Source organism: Poecilia latipinna, unplaced genomic scaffold (genome assembly GCF_001443285.1).
Source record: "Poecilia latipinna isolate Pla-1442-1.1 unplaced genomic scaffold, P_latipinna-1.0 Scaffold3990, whole genome shotgun sequence".
NCBI lineage: Eukaryota > Metazoa > Chordata > Actinopteri > Cyprinodontiformes > Poeciliidae > Poecilia > Poecilia latipinna.
Window position 1 is genome coordinate 5208 of NW_015116606.1, and position 22221 is coordinate 27428.

A 22221-nucleotide genomic window follows, 5' to 3' on the forward strand; every position below is an offset into this window, starting at 1 on the left:
TTTTTTTTTACAGAGCACAACTTTTGCACAGAAAATGACAGGTGGCAGTTTCAGGTCCTGTTTTGTCCTGCCACATTTTAAAATGAGACCCCTGATCTTTGAACCTACATTTTTAATCAGACACAATGCCCAAAGCATCAGTACTATTTATCATGATGTGTATGCCAAGTTTTCAGCTAAACACTCTTTGGAGCTAACATATTATACTCTGTCGAATGTTTATCCTTGGTATTTTTTAAAGAAATAGGTTATGGATTACCATTATGTATTGTTTATGTTTTGGGGGTTTTCCTCTGCCTCATTAACTCATAGGGCAGACACATTAAAATTATTTATCTGGAATAACCAAGCAATGGACTGATGAAGAATAGGGAAAAGAACAGTTCAAAGAGAAACTACCAAACTGTATAGTAAAAATAGTATTATAGTTTGACCTGTCTATATAAAAGTTAAAAGAACAACAAAATAATCTAAAAATATATAACAGTAAAGATTATTACAAGTCAAATCTGCTTATCAGATTTTGTGATTCACAGGCACTACAAATTTCTTGTTAAATATTTTAGTTGTAACAAGCTGACATTCCTAATTTATTATTATTAACGTGCTTACGATGTATGACATCAGCAATTATATACACTGCTCAAAAAAATAAAGGGAACACTCAAATAACACATCCTAGATCTGGATGAATGAAATATTCTCATTGAATACTTTGTTCTGTACAAAGTTAAATGTGCTGACAACAAAATCACACAAAAATCATCAATGGAAATCAAATTTATTAACCAATGGAGGCCTGGATTTGGAGCCACACACAAAATTAAAGTGAAATGTTCCCTTTATTTTTTTGAGCAGTATATGTGTATGTAAATCATCTATCTACTATGTCATTGCTGTTTATAGTAGCATTTCTTAACTGTGGTCCCAGAAAGAAAAAATAAACACAACCCAGAGCTTCATGCCCGCTTTTAGTGTTAGGTAATTTTTTGTTAGGTATTTTTATTAGCTTTTAGGATTGAAATGGGTTGCATTTTCCCGTTTGTAATTGAGGAAAATGCTTATATCCTGTGGCCAAATGTGGCCAAATGGTACATTTTATCAAGTTATTTAGAGAAATAAATGCTCAAACAATGGTTTGTAATCAAAAACACGATCCAATTTCGGGACCTGAACGCTCCACACGCATGCGCATGGGCAATGTTTGCTTTCCTACCGTTGCTGCTGCTTCTAGAGCTCACCGGCAATGATACAGCAAACACGGACGGACGCTGAAAACTGCGCTGACATGGACTCACCCAGCAATTTCTACCATTACAAAGACGGATATTGCCCAGACTCTATGTTCTGCTAACTGGAAACGGCTTGTGTAACCGACTCGGGATTATTTTTCTTTCCATTTTGACGAGACTAGTCGGCTCCCGGAGGAAGGGAATAGATGCGAAGGTTTTCCTGCGACACACGGCAGGCTAACAGACTCTTCTCAAAGGACAACTAAAAATATGAAATATTATTATTTTGAATTTGCTTAATTGCCTCATGTATATTAGTTAAATGTTTGAATATAGGAGCTAAATGGAGATACAAAGTTCAGGAGGCGCTAATGGCTGCTAGCTAGCTACCAGTCGTCGCTTTTTTATTTTAGTTGCAGCATTTAAAGACTGGTTTTAATTTAAAATGATGGATCGATGCGTGTTTTGGCAGGAGGAAGTGCATATTCACCGTAGAGCCTATTTTTGAACGTCTTCCTAAAATTGTATTTTATTATAAAGGACGTAAATCATATGACTTGTCACATAAGGCTGTTTAGTATCGCCTGACAACCCCTCTACTTCACTGGCCTCACTGCAAACATGCACCATCAGGACTACACCGGGGACCCCCCGGGGACTGCCACCCGCAAAGCCGCTTTCCATTACCGGAGAGGCAGCAGCAGCGCGTCCGGATCTCCCTCCTCTTCTGTCGGAGGTAACCTCTCTGAGGAGAGCCCGAGCCCGGCGCAGGCTGGATCCTCTTCCCCGGCTCTTCAAGCGCTGGGAGCTCAGGTGAAGAAGAAGAGCGGCTTCCAGATAACCAGCGTCACCTCGGCCCAGATCAACGTCAGCGGGAACAACAGTCTGGCTGATGACACGGAGAGCTATGATGACATGGACGAGTCCCACACAGAGGACCTGTCCTCCTCTGAGATGCTGGATGTGTCCGCATCCAGGCCTGCAGACACGGGAGTCCCGGAGAGGAGCTCCTCAGATGAGACCTTGAACAGTCTCCATGGGGTGGACACTCCCGGACTGGTGTCCCCTAATGAACCTCTGCAGCTGCATCACGTGACTCAGGGGTCCTCCTTGGTGAATGGGTCTGTGCATCATCAATACTACCCACAGCAGGCCCACCATCACCAGTCTGACCTAGCGCTACCAACTCTTCCCGTTGCGCCAGTAGCCAGCTCCAGTCCAGCTATGGTCCAGAGGCCGCTGGTGTATGAAAACCCCAAACCTGCTGGAGCTTCAGCTCCTGCTACTAATATCCAAAACGTTGTGAAACCTTGTAATGTTTCTGCCGCTGGTTCTGACAACACCGCTGCAAGCGGGCAGGTGGCCCAGCCCAGCCACAGCCAGGCGGCCCCTGGCTCCCGTTTTAGGGTCGTGAAACTAGACACGAACTCGGAGCCCTTTCGCAAAGGAAGATGGACGTGCACAGAGTATTACGAAAAGGAGGTCGCTCACCCAGCTCCGCCTGAGGCAGCCAGAACCATAGACGTGGCTGTAGAGGCTGAGGGGGGAAATGCCGGGCCGAGTCCAGCTGTTCCCGCCATGCTGCAGCCGTACCACCCTTCCACCCAGGACTTCACCAGTTCACAGGTGGTGACGCAGCCTACTGCCCAGAGCTATATTTCCCCCAAAGAGGTTGCCGGGACGACGTACATGCAGAAACCTGCAGCTGTGTCTCAGCCTCCTCCTGCAATACCCCAGCCATTTCCCTATGCTGTGGATCCACAACCGCAGGGAGGTTACCCCACATCCCAGCTCCACACAGGAGTGATCGCACCCTCAGGAGGGGTCAGACAACCTGACTTCATCCAGCCAACCGCTCCCTTTCAGACACAAGTTCAGCCGCCGCTTCCACATGTGAATCCTGGGATCTCTGCTCCAGTTCCAGGAATCCCACTGCAGCATCCCATCAGTATCACTCCAATTCCGGGTCAGGCTGCCGTGCCGACCCCCGCGGCTTTTACTTCTCTTCAGCCTCAACCCCACCCTCTGCCAAAAACACAACTCCAGCACCCGGTGGCCCTCCAAGGCACCCCGTACAAGCCGCTGACCGCCCTGCAAGCCGACCTGCAGCCGCTGCTCACCCTCGGGGCAAACCTTGCTCATGTTCCTGGAGGAGGAAGCATGGCCAAAAACACAGAGCTGGAGAACGCCCAGAAGCTCTTGATTCAGCACCAGGGTCTGCTGGGTCTGCCCAGGCTGGGGGCAGCCGAGGGAGCCGCCGAGGGCCACATGGGCATGTCGGTGGAAGCTAGAGCTTTCATGGCTGCTGCTGGCTTCAGGAGCCAGCATGCAGAGGGAGAGGATGACAGGTGAGAGAACAGTCTTGTTTTTAATCACATGTTGGGCTTATTTTACATTTAATCCAGAGTCATTTGCCTGCAGTTCTCTGTTCAGGGTCAGAGTGCTGGCCTGGTCAGACCCCCCATCTGTCGCAGCTTTCTCTCAGAGTCACAGTTTGTGTCTCTTTCAGGTTCAAGCTGTTCCACCGCAGGGAAATAGTGAGTCTTTGTGTTTATTTCCATATGTTCCTGCAGGCTCTTAAGTAGTTATGTAGGTGAGGGAAATCTGTGAGAAGGCAGGACCGCTCTTACCGGGTTGGTTCCCTGGAGAAAAGCTGTCAGAGACGCCACAAGTTGTTTCTCTGGTTGTAAACCTCCTGCGTCCGGTTGAACAGGAGATTTGCACTCTTTAACTTTGCAAAGATAAAGCGTGCAACTGAAGGCTTAAAGTTGATTGAATGTGCTGCAGAGAGAGCATGTTTGCATGTGGACAGGCGTTTGTCCCATGTTTGTGGACATGAATCAGCCTCTATCCTGCTGCAGACAGTCTCAGACTGACTGTCCGCTTTGTTTATGGTCATGTTGTCTTACTGTTTTATTGTTTCTGTAAAAAGAGGGGCTTCATTTCCATCCTCTTTTTACAGAAAAAATTCCACCCATGCATGAACACAGTCCTGTCTTTTTTCGTGTTGCGTCCACAAGCGTTAATATATTTTATTTTGATTTTTATATGAAAGAAATGAATACAAATTTGCTATGTATTTATGTTCTGCTTTGGGAAAACAAGCTCAGAACCAGTTTTTGCTGAAATTGCAGCTGCAAGTCTTTTGGGGTGTGTTTTATTAAAGCATTAAATGCAAAAAGGAGGTTGTCAAGTTACAAGGAAACTATATATAAGTAGTTTTATTGCTGTTAAAGAAAACCTTGTTCAGATTGAAAGATTTTATTTCCAGTTGCTGCTTAGCTTTCTTATTCTCTGACTTGCTTAGTCATATGACTGTAACAATATCTACCAATATTCTCACGTCATATTTCCTTATAATCATACAAGCCCATTTTAAAGACTAAATTTCATCTTCTTTTCTGTGAAAAGTTGTTCCAACTCTGTGAACAAACGTGTCTGTTGGCTTCAAGTCTACAAAATGTGCACTGATTGCAGTTTTCCAGCTTATCACCTGTGTTTAAAAAGCCTGACCAATTCCAAATTCAGCAGACACAATTTTCTCTATCTGAAAAGTGGATAATTGTACTGACGAAGCCCCTTTTTGCTCCCACACCAGAGCAAATGACATTTGCAGATCAGTTTTTCATGTATTGTCTCCAAAAATTAAGGAAATTGTAACTAATATATTGGTTCACACATTAATATCTATTGTGACTTTTGTTTGTTATGCAGGAAGGTGAACTTCTATCTCAGTCTAGTGCAGACTGTAGTGGCTTTCCCCCCTTGTTTTTATTTCTGTTCCTCTTGCTATCAGCTTCCCTGTCTCTGCTGATGAAAACTGATATGCTACCAGCACTGTGTGTCACAGGATGGAGTATTCAGGGGAATGTGTCAGTTTTCTTCCACAAGTGGCATTTTGCATGAGCTCAACAAGTTTAGCTCTGGTCTCAAGGCATTGTACACTGATCCTTACATATACAAAGACTTTAAATAGGCAAGCATATTTAAAATGAGTACAACTCCAAAAATAAAGCTATAAAATAACATAGCTTTACTAATAATTTTGTTCCCCTGAGATTTGATCCATTTGTAAAATATCAATTGATTTAATGATCAATGCAAGTGACAGAAAATTATTAAATGGTGTTACTTGTGCTACATTTCAATAAAAAAATATGTTGCTACTTGTTTTAGTTTAAATAACCATAAGTGGACTCACTTCTGCTACGGCGCTAATAACGAAGCAAATTATTTATTTAGCGCATTTGCTGAAAATGTTTAGCACACTTAGATTTCCTTAAACAGATTTTTCTGGGTAAAGTTTTAGTCATCAGCTGTTAAGAATTCTTCAACTAGTTATACAATTATATTCATGCTCTTATTTTGAAATGGAAGATAACTGTTTAAGGAGCAGTTCCGTTTCCCCTGTCTCCTCCCACCCTACTTCATTTGAAAGAAGAAACATACAGGAACAAAGTAAAACACAAATAATAGAGAACATGTAAACATAAATGCAATATCTATGGTCATTATAGAACATGTACATTTATAATGTCAAAATTAAAAATTGATTCTAGATTGTTTTCTATCAAGGCAGTTATAATTTTAATTAGCACTTTAACAATAACTTGTGCTACACACTGTGTTGGTATAGTGCTTTAACCCAAGCATAACTTATTTTTTTTTTTGTTAGTGGCACCCACCACCATAGATAACATTGGACAAATATACATTAAGTACATTGATCAATAATTATTTAAATATTTCAATATTGTACAGGACATCTAATTAAATAATAAAATATAAAGCTTGTTAATTTAATTAAAGATGGCAGCTTATTATTTCATGAGCAGTAATACAAGAAATGTCAAATACAGTGTATTTGAGTTTCACAGGTTGCCACTGGTTAGCTTTTCTACTCCTCCATGACCACATCACGGAGCTGGTGGATATTCGACACTTTGCGCTTCTTCACCTTCCGCTTAAGGATGCCCCAAAGATGTTCTATTGGGTTTAGGTCTGGAGACATGCTTGGCCAGTCCATTATCTTTACCCTCAGCCTCTTCATTAAAGCAATGGTCATCTTAGAAGTGTGTTTGGGGGCATTATCATGCTGGAACACTGCCCTGTGATCCAGTTTCCAGAGGGAGGGGATCACTCTCTGCTTCAGTATTTCACGGTACAGATTGGAGTTCATGAAATGCAACTCCCCAACACCTGCTGCACTCATGCAGCCCCAGACCATGGCATTCCCACCACAATGCTTGACTGTAGGCATCACACACTTATCTTTGTACTCCTCACCTGATGGCTGCCACACATGCTTGAGACCATCTGAACCAAAAACACTCATCTTGGTCTCGTCAGACCATAGGATCTGGTTCCAGGAATCCATGTCCTTTGTTGACATGTCTTCAGCAAACTGCAGGCTTTCTTGTGTGCAGACTTCAGAAGAGGCTTCCTGCTGGGGTGACAGCCATGCAGACTAAACTGATGTAGTGTGCAGCGTATGGTCTGAGAACTGACAGGCTGACCCTCCACCTCTTTAATCTCTACAGCAATGCTGACAGCACTCCTGCAGCTATCTTTCAAATACAGCATTTGGATGTAAGGCTGAGCACGTGCACTGAGCTTCTTTGAATGACCAACGCGAAGTCTGTTCTGAGTGGACCTCCCTCTTTCAGAAAGTTGAATTATCTTGGCCACTGTGCTGCAGCTCAGTTTCAGTCCTCTTGTAGCCTTGGCCATTTTCTTTTAAGATCTCCAGAGAGTTCTTTGCCATGAGGTGCTATGTTGGAACTTTCAGTGAGAGAGTGTGAGAGCTGTACTAAAAATTTAACACACCTACTCCCTATGCACACCTTAGACCAGTGGTTCTTAACCTGGGTTCGATCGAACCCCAGGGGTTCGGCGGAGCCTCTGCCACGGAGGTAAAGACACACTGTGTAAAGTCATGATGACGCCCCGCTTTGCCATCACTTGCTGCAGAGGATCACGTTACATTGCTGAGCCAATCAGTGCTGTGGAGGAGCACTGATTGAAGGAGTTCCATTCTCAGCATGGATTTGAACTTGTCTTTAATTACTTCAGCAAAACTCACCGTTTTTACCAAATTCTGTAGCTTTCGGTGTACTTCTAAATCTGCTCCGTAGTCGCATCTTTTCGGGCCTGCTACTGCCTCTAGTGGCGTGGAGGTGGTAGTACAACTAATATAATTACATTACTAAATCAGAATACCGCAAAGTCTTTATTATTTATTATACATTTTTCATTCTCTTAAGAATGTAGAGCTAATTAAATGATCTAAACAAGACCTTAAAGTGGTTCCAGTTTCTCTCGAAGGCCAACCTGTTGAAACTGTGGCTAATTTTAAATACCTTGGGTCGTTCCTGGACAGTCAGCTCAACTTTGCTAAAAACACTGACTGTATTTTGAAGAACTGTTCTCAGAGACTCTACCTTTTAAGAAGACTTGGTGATCTTGTCTATGTCTTGAATTTGGGGTTTAAAAAATCATATTTTATTTATCATTACAGAAGGGTTCAGCGAGCGTGCATATGATACTGGTGGGTTCGGTACCTCAAAAAAGGTTAAGAACCACTGCCTTAGACTTATAAGACTAACTAGTCACATGACATTTTGGAGGGAAAATGACAAGTAGTTACTCAATTTGGACATTTAGGGAGTAGTCTTTTAGGGGTGTACTCACTTTTGTTTCTGGTGGTTTAGACATTAATGGCTGTATATAATTATTTTGAGGGAAGAATAAATTTACGCTGTTAAATAAGCTGCACACAGACTACTTTTCATTGTGTTAAAGTGTCAATTTGTCCTATGTAAAGATATACTTCAATATCTTCAGAAATGTGAGGGGTGTACTCTCTTTTGTGATACACTGTAATTATGATTTTCAGCACAGTTTTAGATTTAGGTTGAGGATTTCAACCATTTTACATTTGTGTATTTTTATATTATTTTATTGATAATATAAATGTGTAATTGATTTATTTAAATTAAATTTCAACTATCACATATAGATATTGATTTGAATTGCATAATGGATTCAAATTTTTAAAATTGATTTCTGACATGGAAAGAGCAGTCCAGAAAAATCTCGGCGTACTTTAATTATTGATTAAGTTATTCTATTTCCATCCACATTAAATTGCAATGCAATTTAGTTCTTTCAAATTCAAAATACCTGTACTTGATATGAGAATCAGAAATGCTTCTTAAAATAATTGTTTCAAAAATGACTAATCATTGTAGAATCATTGTAGGTTATGGAATTATTTTTCAAGTGTTGAAGAGTTTAAGTGACTACAAACTTGTATTAATGTTGTGATGGTATGTAGTGGTATTAATAAGTGCTTTCAGTTGGCAGTTGTGCTTCCCTGAGCAGAAAAGCAGCGGTATCTTTCAAGTTTGGGTGTTACTCCACGGTAGGTTTTTCTGTGCACAAGAACAATTTGAGTCGCATCTAAAGTGCTGCTTGCAAAGAAGAAATCTCATCGGTTCTTCGGACTGCATGCTTTGTAGAAACTAGTTGGAAATCTAAATCAAAAGGCAGCATTGTGCAGTTCTTCAGCTAACGCCTTTAATTGGCAGTTACCAGCATACACTTCCATCTTGGCTTGCAATGTTTCCAGGATTATTTTAACAATGGGGTGCTTTGTTAGAAAATCAGCAGTACCACAACTTCATTGTTGGGTGTATTGCAATTTATGGGTCTTATTTACACATATGACTTCATGCTTTTGAAGCTGTAAAAGCTGCAGCTTCGGTTTTTTTGGCCATCTCGATGGCCAAAAAACTCTCCTTAAAGCAGCATTTCTTCCAAAGTTTGCATGTTTTTGCTTTTTCTTTAATGAAGAATGTTGAAGTCGTTATGAATCTAAACCCAAAGATGTTAAACTCTCCACATTGTGCCTTCTGATTGTTAGCTGCTAGTCGGATTTGGCTAGAGTTAAATAACATTAAATAATCTCTTTCGGGGTGTGCAGAGACCCTGATCCTGCAAGTACACACGGCTCATTCTTTAGATGATGATTTATTATAAACAGACAATGGTCCTGAGGTTGTGTGGTTTCTGATTCACGATTTACGCATTGCTCACACAGACATGCCTGAATTTTTTTATTTTATTTTTGTTCTTGCTTGACTTCCAGATCTGATAGCTGATTTAAAAAATAAGTGGTTCTCTTCATAAGCCAAGAGTTCAGCGCCTTAAGTTTATAATACCAACACTAAAGAGGCGAACACTTAGTGAATCCTTTTTTTATTGCCTCTCATGTTCTTGTCATCTCACAGCAATGAGTCAGGTTGTTGAGTAATCATAAACAGATTTGACACTTATTCTGCTTGACACAAACTCTACGACCTCTTCAGCTGTCACAGTTGTGTTTCCCCACTAGATGGCAGCAGGAGCTCATGAATCTTCTGCTTTGAAATCACTGACCTTATACAAGCCCTGTGGCAAAGTAGAAATGTCCTCCTTATACGCAATCTGTGAATGACAAAGCAGCAAGGGAATGAAACAACCTCCATGAGGAAGACGAAGTCGCTCATGGAGGACAGAGAGAATGGCTGGAAGAGCCATTCTCTCTGTGGCTCTTCCAGCCACAGCCCAACCTCAACAACTTCTGGCAGCAAAGGACGCTTTGAGCAAAGCCGACAGCCAAGTAGCCATGCGTCACGTTCGCTTGCCTTGTGCTCTCGCGCAGAGATGCGTATTCTTGCTGTTTCACAGTCGCGTGTCTGGAGTTTAATCTCCAAACAAACCAAAAGATTTGACACTGTATCTGTATGGACCAGATTTGCTGCATTAGTGAGTCCATTACATCTTAAAGAATATTTTTTTCATTTAATTGTCTTTTCTTAATATATTTTGAGAAATGAATTTCCCTCTTTATTCATTTTGGAGCAGATATGAGGAATTCTGATGTTTTATGCGGCAACAAAACACCACAGCATTTTGTTGACGCTCTTCTGTATAACATCCAAATAATTCTCTCTTTGAAATTGCTTTTTGAGAATTGAAATATTCTTGTTATATAATGAAAGTAAGCTGAGTTATCATCACAAAGTATCTAGATCTTAAATTGAAATAAAAAGGGTTTTTCAAAACACTGTACAAAAACACCCCCCAAAAACTGTGAAAGCCAAGTTTTTATTGTTTTGTCGCTGTAATTTCCAAACTGGTAAAATACTCTTCAGTTGTTTTACTGGGGAGACTCTACGACTTTAATGAGGAATGTTGTAGAAACTTTACTACTTTAGTCCTGTGACCTATAGTGTCAATCACATGTGTGACTTTTGGACTTACACCTTCAACAGGCCAAATTAAGCAAAACTGCGCCTTTATTTCTCAAATACTACAATGATTAGGGACAACACCCTCCTGTGAACACCTAGCATACTCAGATATTTGAGATTAGAGATAAAAATCTTTCAGTGACTAGTGATTAGATTTTGATTAATTTTAAGGTTATGATTTGATTCAGAAACCATTTTTTCTATTGAAACAATCTAAAAGTGCAACTTAAACGCATTTAAAATTTTTTTTTTTTTGCATTTTGAATCAATTCAGAATTTCCAGGATTAAAAATATTGATTTCTTAAAAAAACTTTTTTTTTTTTTTTGCCACCTCTACTTGAGATCCCCTGTAAAAATTCTTCTAGTTGCCTATTTTAATACAGTAAACCCTGCTTCTCCGTGGTTCAGTATTTGCAGAGTTTCTGCGGAATATGACTCCTAAGTTATTTACAAAATATCTGCCAATCGCATATTTTTGCACTTTTTTTTCTGGCAAGTATATCCAAAATATTTGAAAGAAGCCACAGCTTGAGAAGCAGCCAAGTAAATGGCATCAGGGCCATTTATTTTTGATTTGTGTAACCCCTAAGAGCATAGATAAGGAAAGATGTTAGCTTTTGCGGTAGTGCTAAGACAGTTTCCACTGATGTATATTTTGTGTTTGAACTATTACAATAGGCAGCTATGGGTGTTAAGAGGATGTCTAAAGTATCAGAGTAACAGAATTTAGCTTTTCTTGGGTATCTGTGGTTTTGAATAGGGTCCACCAAATATACCTTAAAATGCACAATGGAAACGGTCTTAGTTAGCACTACGTACTGGTAGTGCTAACTAAGACCAAGTTGGGAAGGAAAAGGAAAGGAAAAGAAAAGCCAGCTAATTGCACATCAAGTTGCATTGCATCAAGGTATTTCAGATTCCCAAGCTGCACTTTTTTTGTTTGGTTTTTGCATTTCAAATATTTTAAATATTCTACATTTTAGTTTCCAGCCCATAACTTTCCAAGAAAAGCTGCATGTCTGTTTTGCAAGCAATCTAAATCAACACGATCAGAAGGATGGGGCCACTGCGCCATTTTTGAACTTTTATTAGAGTCTTTAAATTTGCAGAAGCCACATAATGGAAAATTTTCCAGTTGTGAAACCTAGCTTCTTAAGGCTGTTGTTTAAAAGGCTGTTGTACAGTTTGCCCTGCCAGGAATACTGTGGATATCTGGAAAAGTAACTGAAGCTGGATGTGAGAGTCGGATCACCACATGAAGCGGCACGCTGCAGAGAGCCTCAAGCAAAGTTTCTCCTCCTCCGCTGTGAATATGTTCACTGTTTAGACTGGCAGCTTTTCTGGCTCCATTTTTATTGAAACCCCCTGGAAGCTTCATGTGACTGCAAGTGACGTCTCGTGTTATCAGGCTGTTTTGTAATACTTGCTTGTAAAATATTCATTTAAAAGCATGAGCAAATTTAGGCTCTGTTTTTAAATGTCAAGTATAAATTGGATTTGAAGGTTAGCTGGGTATTCTGTGGGGTTTAGTTCCATCTGTTTCTCCATGCAGTATGAGATTCTGGAAGATCTGTATGAACGCTGGAAGGTAATACATGATCTGTCAGGAAAGTGAGGTAGGTTTAATATTTGGAGCTGCGTCGATCTGCGTCTTCTCCTTTCATGGTTCATATGGTCCAGAAGCTGGTTATGTAAGGCATTGCGTGCATGGCGGAGCGTTTTACTCGCGCTCCAAAGAGCTTCGGTCCTCAAGGTCTGTGATGATATGAGACCTGGCCGAGTTTTAGGGCGTTCCTTCCTCTTTGTTTTGTCTGTGTCTGAGCAAAAATCAAGGGGAATTATCCTCAACCACAGGCAGGTATAAAGCTGTCTAACCCGGGGTCGGCTCTCTGCCTCTCTCTGGAACCAGAGCCTGAAAATAGTCAAATAATTACACCTCCGGAAACATGGAATTTTGAATCTTCTACTTCCCAAATTCAGACAGTAAAAACATCCTGTGTGTGTAATCGCCGTTGATTCCCTGCCAAAGTTAGAGGCCTAAACCAGATTATTCCGGCCTACACCCATACGCACACATTAAATGATTCAAAAAGCACACAAACAGGATGCACAGGTCCATGCAGACATGCACAAGCCCATGCCTCCTGACTGCTAAAGAAGAAGTGATGTGGAGGGAAACCAGCGTATCACATCACAGCGTGCAAACTAATGGAAAGAAATAAAGGATGTGAGAAAAATGAAACAGAATATGCATTTATGGGAATAAAAACAGTCTTGGAGGTTTTCTGTAAACATTGGTGCCTACTTCTCAATCTTCCCTCCTTGTTTTAAAAGGAAACATATTTTTAACTCCATTTTGTTTTCCCTTTTTTCTTCACTCCACCATTATCTCGATCCTAAATACTGCTTTACTTCCATCCTTATGTAAGCCCAGCTGGGTGTAGCAGAAAAGTTCTCCATCACATTGTTTCTCTACACACTTTTTGTAGGTCTTCCTGAGTGTTAAAAAGCAATACACTGAACAAAAAAAACTACTAATGCAGATTTTAAATGATTGAAGTGTTTAATTTTAGAACTATAATTAAAAGTTTTCATAATATTTGTTCAGGCTTTTTAGCTCCGAGCAATTATTAGGAGTCTGTGTGTGTTCTGTAAGTTTCCAGAAGACTGCCTATCCTTTAATTGAAATCCACGAATACATAGCCTCTAAAACTGTCATAACAAGCTATTTTAAAAGTTCAAACACCAAATATACATTAATAAACACACTCAAAATCGTCCTAGCTCTGCCACAGAAGCTAACATTCACAGTCTTCCATATCTTTGCTTTTGGGGCCACAACCAATCAGTGCCCAGGACAATGAAAAGTGTTCTTGAATTGGCTACTTTTTAAATGCCAAATATCAAGTAGAATTGTGCAAAGGTGTTTCAGCTTCCCAAATATGTTAGATACGCACTGCAAAAACAATTTTTGAACAGGCAAATTTTCCCCAAATTTTTTAGATGCGCTCCATTGAAAAATCTGCAAACACTGATCCACTGTAGATTGGAAGGCTAATCTCTTGATTAGCCATCCAGTCTTCTGCTGAAGCCGACTCTTGGTCAGTTCACAAATTTGACAAAATGTCTCCAACATGACAGTGAATTGATATTTGATGGAAGAACCAAAACAGAAATTGAAGTTGTGAAATAACCGGTACTCACCGAAGTCTAGCCTGAGTGACGGCTGACATGCCTGTTTATACAACAGCTTCTGATGTTTGATTCCTCAAATTTATTTTCTAAACATTGCTATGATACCAAAACTGACTAACTTTGGGCCTTTGGATCATGGCCACTCAAGCAGAGAATAGATTTTGGTTGGTAGTCATAAATTGGCTTTAAATTGTTTTTAAATTAAAAGTCAGTTTTAAATGTTTGGCTCTGTTTTTTCTTCCTGTTATTTTAAGCAATGCAAGAAATGTCCAGGAATAATGTTGTTATTAAAGTTTATGTTAGGAAACCAAGGTTTTTGTCTTTTAAAATGTAAAAATGTTAACTTCATGATTTTGTTTACCCTACCCCCCAAAAAAACTCCTAAAATGGTGGAAAATCATCTATTTGCTGTTATCTTACAGAGTCCAGTGTTCTTATGCAATATGCTGTAATAATTTGCTCATGTAATATATGGGTCACTGCCCGAACAAGTGTGCCGCATGTGAAGTTATGACACATAGCTTTGCTTCATCATTGACCAAACCATCTCTGTTCAGCGATTCGCTGAAGGCAAACAGAGTGAAGGCTTCCCCTCCTTTTTTACCTTAATGAGCATGTGCAAACTGATCCCAGACTTGCGAGTACAATGTGTACAAACATGTTGGTTTCAGCAAGGTTGACTAAATACGACCTGTCAGTAACATTCAATATGAACACTTGGAGCCCTTGTTGTGGGCGTTTACAGTGACCACCCAGCAGGAGACCTACGGAACTCCTGCTGGGGAGTCTATGAATCTGTTGGAGGTCTTTTAGTGTGTGGAGGATGCTGGGAACATTAAAGTTTGTTTCCTGCTGCTAATCTGTGGGTGGAGGCGTTCTTCTGAGGCAGCCAGCGGGCTTATGGGTGACGTAGTCAACAGTGGAACATCCTATTGGACGGATCCGTCTAATCTTTGCTGACAGTTTATGTAACAGCAGAAAGAAAGCTGACATCACTGCCTAGGTCTCCTCTCTGCTCACCCAATCATCTTACAGACTATATATGTCCAGACTCACACAAACATGAGCTCCCCCTGTACACACACACCCGCACTCACTCCTCCTTCTCCCTTCCTCATCCATCCTGGGTTCTATTGTTGCTCAGGCTCCCCAATGTGAAGCTCCTTCAGCTTTCAGTGGGAGCCAGGGTCGAGGGGCCGAAGGGGGCAGAGGTGGTACTGCGGTCTGTTTTGGTGTTGTGTAGGTGTTGGTCGGGGGGGGTGCTTTGGTCCTGCGTTGTGATTTCTTAAGCATCAATGAGAGAGAAGGGGCTGACGGTGGCAGCAGGAGCAGCAGCACGGGGCCAGGATGCCCAGGCCCTTAAGCTGCTCTTCTGGGAGCTTGAGAAGCATCTGAAGAGGTAACCATGGCTGTTTTCATTATGGTCCTGGAATCTAAGCAGAAACATTTGTATTAAAGTTCCCTGCAGCCTTTTGATGCAGCGCCCGCCTGCGTCTGCAACAAGAGATACACATCCATCCGCTCTGCATGATCCAGCCCTTAAGGGCTGCCTTTCAGCACACTCTGTTCTTGTTTCTGCACATGTTCCACATGTTTTCTTTGAGTGTGTGAAGGTTCAGTTGTTCTGTAGGTTCAGTTGCAGCAGTTAATCACAACTGTCAAAGATAAGAATTGAGTTCCGCAAATGATTTATTTATCTCTAAGCACACTCTCCAAAGTCCCAGACTTCATGTACATGTTAACATGAACCACATATTCCTACATATTCTTTTTATTCCGTACTTTATCTCCGTCCACAGTAGAATAAAATATAACTGCTTCTTTTAGAGGAATGCAGCAGACAGTTTTAGTTCCTTTGGACATCGCAAACCCTCTGGAGGTTAGTTAAATAAATCTTATATCTCAACAGGAAACATCAAATCATTCCTTATTTTCATCCAATCTCTATGGAAGTGCAGTAGTTTCAAAAAGTATTCACTTCTTTAGATTTTGTCATATTAAAACCACAAACTTTAGTTGACTTTTATTGGAATTTTAAGAAAACCACATGGTTATTCCACCAAAAATTGATTTCCACCAAACGTTTTCCATAGTTAAAACATTAGTATTGTTGTTTCTAAATTAATGTGAACTTGTTTTCTTTGCATTATTTGAGGTCTGAAAGCACTGCATCTTTTTCATTATTTTGACCATTTCTCATTTTCTACAAATAACACATTTTTGCTTAGAATATCAGAGACATGTCAGTAGTTAATAGAATAAAATAACAATGTTCATTTTACTCAGAGACATACTTATAAAGAGTAAAATCTAAGAACTGTTAATTTTGCAGTGGTCTCTTAATTTTTTCCAGAGTTGTATAGTGACTATTGTTAACTGTGATGTTACTCGTCAGTCAGTCCTCTCCCGCTGCAGAGCAAAAGGAGACAGTGGCTTATAAGGCAGATAAGATCGGTTTCTCGTGTAAGTATTGGCTGATCGCCCATAATTAAGGAAATCAAGTTGACTTATTGGTTGGCTGATATGCTGTTTTCTCTGTTCTGCAACTGATTGTATTTTGAAGTAACAGAGTAAAACAAGAAGGATTTTAATATGTCACTTTTTTCTTCCACTTCACGATCGTGGCTGCTTAGTTGTGTTCTATAATATAAAGTCCTCCTAAAAAACCACATTGAGGTTGATGAAAAGTAATGCCCTATAGCTTTAGACTGATTTTATGAAACTCAACAAAAATGACTTGGCTTGGATTTTTCTTGCAGTATAAATGTGCACAGCATGCAAAGACCAAGGAGTATGAATGTATGTTTGGGATGTAGCCCTTCTATATCTGGCTGGTTTTTGTAGCTGTGTTGTGGTAAAGTAACCAGCAGACAGTCTTCAAAGGTTTGGCAGAGGCCTGAATGGTTACGGACAGATTTAACTCAATAAGGTGCTTGAATCAGGAGCAGGTGGTTGAAGTGAGCTCAGATGTGAATCAAAGTTTACGAAATGCATGAATGACCAGTTGCTAGATGCCCACTCTGACTGAATGTTGACATGCGTTTGTGGTGAGGGGTGAAAAAAGGTGCAGGACGGTTTCAGTTTGACTGTTTATTTCAACTCCAGCTGCTCACACAAAATGTGCTTCCTCTTCTTTGTGTGCTGTTTGACTAGTTTCCATAGGAACGCCAACAATCCACACCTTAATGTGGTCAAGCTGTCGACTCTTAACTCAGAGACATTCATCTGACATGTCTACTGTTTTCAATCTCTTCAAATGATAAATATTTTGAGACTTTGGTCCACTAAGCAGCAGTCCAGTTCAGGTTCTTAGTCCATGTGTGGGACTCCATCCACTCATTGAGAAACTCCCCCACCTCCTTAAAGGGATTTAGCTTGACAAGCCTCCGAAAGCTACAGTTATCTCTTTTGCTGATGCATTGTTTCCTACCACACTTTTTCTTTCCACTCAACTTTTTTCTCAAATTCCAATAAATGACAGTATTACTAGAATGTTATTATATTCTTCTGCCAATACTCGAGACACCACTTATAACTCATAACTGCCTATTTTAATAGTTCAAACAATAAATATACCTTAATTTGCACTATAGAAACCATCTTTACTCTATTACAGAACCTAGCTTCTGGTTTCCTTATCTCTGCTCTAAGGGATATAGCAAATCAAAAATAAATTTGCTCCAGGATTGGCTGCTTTGCAAATACCAGCTGGTAGTGTCATGTAGCTTTGCTCCCATGTATTTCACCTTAAAAAGATGGATTTTAGATATGATCAGAAAAATCTGTGAATACTGAATCACACATAGGTAATAGGCAAATTTTTCAGTATTTTTCCTGCTAGTGTCATATTGAAACCCTGAGCACTATACAGAAATCTGCCTTAATATTATGCCATTTGATTTATTCTTTTAAAAGAGAATTTAGAGTCTGCTTAACGGAGTCCAGAAGACAAAAATATATAGAAACTCTGTTAAATAGATGAAAGTCTGTTTAATCCCAGCTTTTTGTTGTTAAAACTTACTGCCAGCAGGGGGAGACATCGCTACACCTGCCAACGTTGTAGTGCTGAACAAACGTTTTTGTATTTGGGGATAAAACCGGTAGACAAGACTGAGAGTAGAGCAAAGCGGGTGCATCGATATGAAGGAGACATCATGTGTCCAGTTTTTGTTTTAGTGATCCAGGAGCTTGTTTTTCTCGGTAAAGCAGGTGTAGAGATGGCACATGTATTATTACAATAAGCAACTTCTTCCACAGTCCGACACGGAGTGTCTCTGTTGCATATATATTATGTTAATGAGCTCCCCCTCTCAGCCAATGACGAAGCTGCATGCGCTGTTTTGCCGCATGAATTACCCGGAGAGGGAGCCGAACTATGAGCAGCAGCAACCCGTCGCTTCAGTCTTTTGTGTACTCTGTCCCGGCTGCAACTGAGCCAGCCGCCCCAGAGGTGTGACGCTGGGGGCTGAAATAAGAAATAATGCGCTTTTTTTCTACTTTTCTACCGCTGGTCTCCCGGTTCTTCCAGCCGCTCTGCCACCTCCAGGCCTTTTAAATGGGTGGGATAGCATGAATTCCCAATGCTACACGGTGGCGATGGACCTTGGTGTTTGTCAGCTGAGGAATTTCTCTATCTCGTTTCTGTCCTCTGTGCTTGGAAAGGAAAGTGCTACAGTCACAGTTGATAATAGGTAACGTCTGCCATATTGACTATGCTGCATTAATATACTTGTTGTGAATCAGATTTCTGAAATGAATTACTTCGTTTTACCCAACCCCACTGAAATAAACAGGCTTCAACATTCACTCATAGAAACAGATTTTATTTTAAAAAGTAGCAGCCAATCAGGACTCTGCTTGCTAAGATCAGACTCATTTCTTCTTCATTCTTTCAGTGCTCAGCCTCTGTTAAATCATTCTCTTTTGCTCTCTGTTTCTCTCGCAGCTCTTCAGGGGCAAGTGTGGTGGCCATCGACAACAAGATCGAGCAGGCTATGGTAAGCTGGCGGCTCTGTCTGCACGAGTCTTATGTAACCCCTTCAGTGATGCAGAGATGCTGCCACTGGATTCTGTCCTGTTTACGGTTCAGTGTGGTGGTTTTGTTTTGGGGGGCTTCTGTGCTTTTAATTTTTTCAGCTTGTTTCTGCAACCTGCTTGTTTGGACTTTTCCTGGTTTGGAGCTCAGTGTGGGCCAGGCTGGAGGCTCCCTCCTGTTTCTCACACACAGCCCTACTCTCCTCCAGTGTTGCCAGGCAAGCCGCAGCCTCCCCTCCATGCTGTATAAATAACTCGGCAGCCAGTTGGCTCCTCCCATCCTGATGAAGGAACATTTTGTTCCGTGGCTGAGGAGGAGACAGGAGGGGTGGGGTCCACAGAGGAGGGGATGCTGAGATTATCCAACAAATCCTGCTGTTACCATCATGACAATAACCAGGAACGCTGTTTTTGTTAATCTTCATAAAACACATTGTTAATATCATAGTTAGTTCTGTGATGTGCAGGAACTAAATAAGGTCAATTATGATGATCAAATGATGCAAGCAGTCAGTAAATCTCCTTTATTTTGATTTTAAAACTTAACATATTATTCATACCGCTTATACTTCTTCACATTTTTATCCCATTTTAACTAAAAGGGACAGAATTGTCAAGTAGAAGAAAAACCCATCCTAATTTTCAAACTTTTTAACCAAATAGAATTCTGAAAAGTGCAGTGTGCGTGTGTATTAAAGTTGTAGTTGGAGAAAAAAATCAGATTCTTAAAGAATCAGGACTTTAACCCCTTAGAGGTCATCTCCAAAATATTTACATGTTATCTAATGGGTCACTGCTGTCCTCATGACAGTTAAGGGGTTTTGACCAGACCGCTCTAACCTATGAATATGCTTAATGATCTAAGCCAGAAATTTTCTACATGGGGATGATGATATTTCTGATTAATAATGAAATATTTAGGCGTGCACTGATTAATCAAACCCAATTTTCTTAATTTTGGGAGATCAGGGATCAGCCGATACTTGCATGTGAATCCATCTATGTTATCTACCTCTGCAAATGTCTAAAAATTAAAATGTCATCCATTTGTCTGCTGTGAGAGGTGTGACCAAAAGAACGGCCCAACAGGTCATGTCTGCACGTTTGCAGTTAGCAATAGTCAACCTGCTGTTGCCAATTTAGTAACTTCCTTTCTATATTTGGCAAAATCTCACACAAAAAAATCAGTGTAGGCCAAAATCAGAATTGGCAGTTCAGGATTTTTAAAGACTGGCCAGAAACTGCAATCGGTGCACCCTGAGAAATCCTTTTATAAAATTCAATGTTACGTTTTTAAATACACATTAACATGAATCCAACTTATAGCAAATGGCTAAAATGAGGCATAAAATAATATATTTCAATCAGAAAGAGAGATTCTGTTATGTTAAAAGTTCAGCATTTTAAGTAGAATAATACAAATTGTTCATGGCGGGGGCTTTTATGTGAAATAATGAGGCTGTATTATTTGTATGAAATGCTGAGTAATAAAGCATAGTTTATGTAAAAGTGTCTGATTTTTGAGCCACACCTGGATGCCACTTTGTGTTTATTTCATAAACTCCTGTTACAGTTTCTGACTGAAGCATGTTTACATCTCTGTCAGGACTTGGTGAAGAGCCACTTGATGTACGCTGTCCGCGAGGAGGTGGAGGTGCTGAAGGAGCAGATCAAAGAGCTGATGGAGCGCAACACGCAGCTGGAGCAGGAGAACAACCTGCTGAAGACGCTGGCCAGCCCCGAGCAGATGGCTCAGTTCCAGGCCCAGGTCCAGACAGGCGGATCCCCAACCGGTGCTGCCCAGGCTCTGCCCCCATCCGGACCCACGCAGGTCCTCTCCTCCGCACAGAACTCCGGCACATCAGGATAACACAGAAGACCCACACTGGAGAAAAAAAAAACAAACACCCCCACCTCTCCCAGGATGAAGGACAGGGGTGATGGAAGACAGAAGCTGAGGAGGAGGAGGAGGAGGAAAGCTGACTTACTGTGAACGGACATTAGCATTAAAAGACTGACCCTCAGGTCATTTGGAGGCTTCACCTGAAAACTCTTTTGTTGCACATTTAATTTAACTGAAAAGCTCTAGAGTTGCACCAGAGTGAGTGAGTGTGTCTGTGTGTGTGTCCCCTCTTCATCTTTACTGCCTGCTTCAGACAATCGTCTTTGTTGTCCCAGTGATAAACGAGGGGAGAACACAGCGTGCCATTGTGGATGTGAACATCAGCCACCCAACCTGAACCATCCATGCTTCACTCAGACAACCTGGAGGACTGCTAATGGAGGAACATGGAATCAGGATGCTTTTATTTTAACATGGACAGATTATAAAGATGTGCTTTTTCTTTGTGTTTTTTGCTCTTGTTGATGTAATTATTGTTAAAACAAATAACCGAAAAGGTGAATAAATAGGACAAGACTGTTCGTAGGTAACTTTGTACAGACTAAATATTTCCAGTTCAACTCTGCCAAGTGCCTGGTTTCTAACCATAGATACATATATAGAGGCTTTTCTATGTTTCATGTTTGTGTATATATATATATATATCTATGGTTTCACCAGGTTTTAAACTACCTGTGATGTCTGAACTCAGGGTGGGACTATAAGAGGATTTTTTTTTAACCTCCACACTAAGATGCTGTCTCTCCTGTAGTGACAAGTGAACTCTCCTCTCTGCTGTTGCATCAAACTCTCTTGCTCAAATGATCTGGACTCACCACTTGATTTGGAGACATGTGTAGTTGTTTTTTTGTTTTTTGTTTTTTACTTTAAATAATTTTTTTTCCCCGTCTTTTTGTACAGCCAAGTGTGTAAGTTGCTCATAGTGCGACTGGAGCGCTGAACACAATAATGTGAAACTTGTCATGAGGAAAGGAAAAAATGCGTTGGCAGAATTATGTCCATGTGTTGTGCATGTTCCTTTAAGCCCATCACAAATGTGACATTTCAATTGCACTAGACAGTTGCACCTCAAATAAAAAAAAAGTATAAAAAAAATGGACTGTTTGCTCTTTTTAAACTGAAAAGGTTTTACTTTATTTTTACCAAGGTATTTTATGTATTATATTTTATTTTATTTCAATCTTCTTCAGAACCGCTGTAATACAGACTGCTAGAGGAAATTCTTGCTGCCCGTAACCATCGGCATCTTCATCCACAATTCTGAAGAAATTGTTGATGAATATATTTCAGTCAGAAATGCCACAAGAGATTCTGTTTTTATTTTGTTTTCAAAACAAAATAAAAACAAAAAATGTTTTAATTTTGAATGAAACAAATTTAATATTCATTTTAAAATCTATAATTTCAGAATTATGAATTTTGAAATTATTGATAGATGAGATTTTTGCACATGAAAATAATCTGCAAATAAGCAAATTGGTTCCACTATACGTCAATAAACTAGAGTGATTAGTGCTGCTACCAGGTGCCAAAAATTACTTTGCATTGCTGTACCTGAAT

The 22221-nt window shown here is 40.4% G+C and overlaps 1 protein-coding gene across 4 annotated transcripts; it reads left to right on the forward strand.

The window, feature by feature from the left end:
* Nucleotides 1-1206: 1206 nt before the first annotated feature.
* Nucleotides 1207-21186, forward strand: LOC106942021 (TSC22 domain family protein 1-like). Of its 4 annotated transcripts, none has more exons than XM_015025193.1 (3): nt 1207-3580; nt 18670-18721; nt 20365-21186. In XM_015025193.1, exons 1-3 carry the CDS (start codon nt 1854-1856, stop codon nt 20626-20628), a joined length of 2043 nt encoding a protein of 680 aa, XP_014880679.1. In that variant the 5' UTR covers nt 1207-1853; the 3' UTR covers nt 20629-21186. The 4 variants fall into 4 exon arrangements, with proteins under 4 accessions (XP_014880679.1, XP_014880682.1, XP_014880681.1 ...); XM_015025196.1 differs by lacking the exon at nt 1207-3580 and adding an exon at nt 14847-15123; XM_015025195.1 differs by lacking the exon at nt 1207-3580 and adding an exon at nt 17825-18415.
* Nucleotides 21187-22221: the final 1035 nt, after the last annotated feature.

Bases quoted from the DNA above. Each gene is read 5' to 3' on its own strand.
- LOC106942021 (XM_015025193.1), top strand. From the start codon at position 1,854: ATGCACCATCAGGACTACACCGGGGACCCCCCGGGGACTGCCACCCGC. The intron at 3,581-18,669 runs GTGAGAGAACAG...TTTCTCTCGCAG, and splicing joins GCAGAGGGAGAGGATGACAG to CTCTTCAGGGGCAAGTGTGG. The intron at 18,722-20,364 runs GTAAGCTGGCGG...CATCTCTGTCAG, and splicing joins ACAAGATCGAGCAGGCTATG to GACTTGGTGAAGAGCCACTT.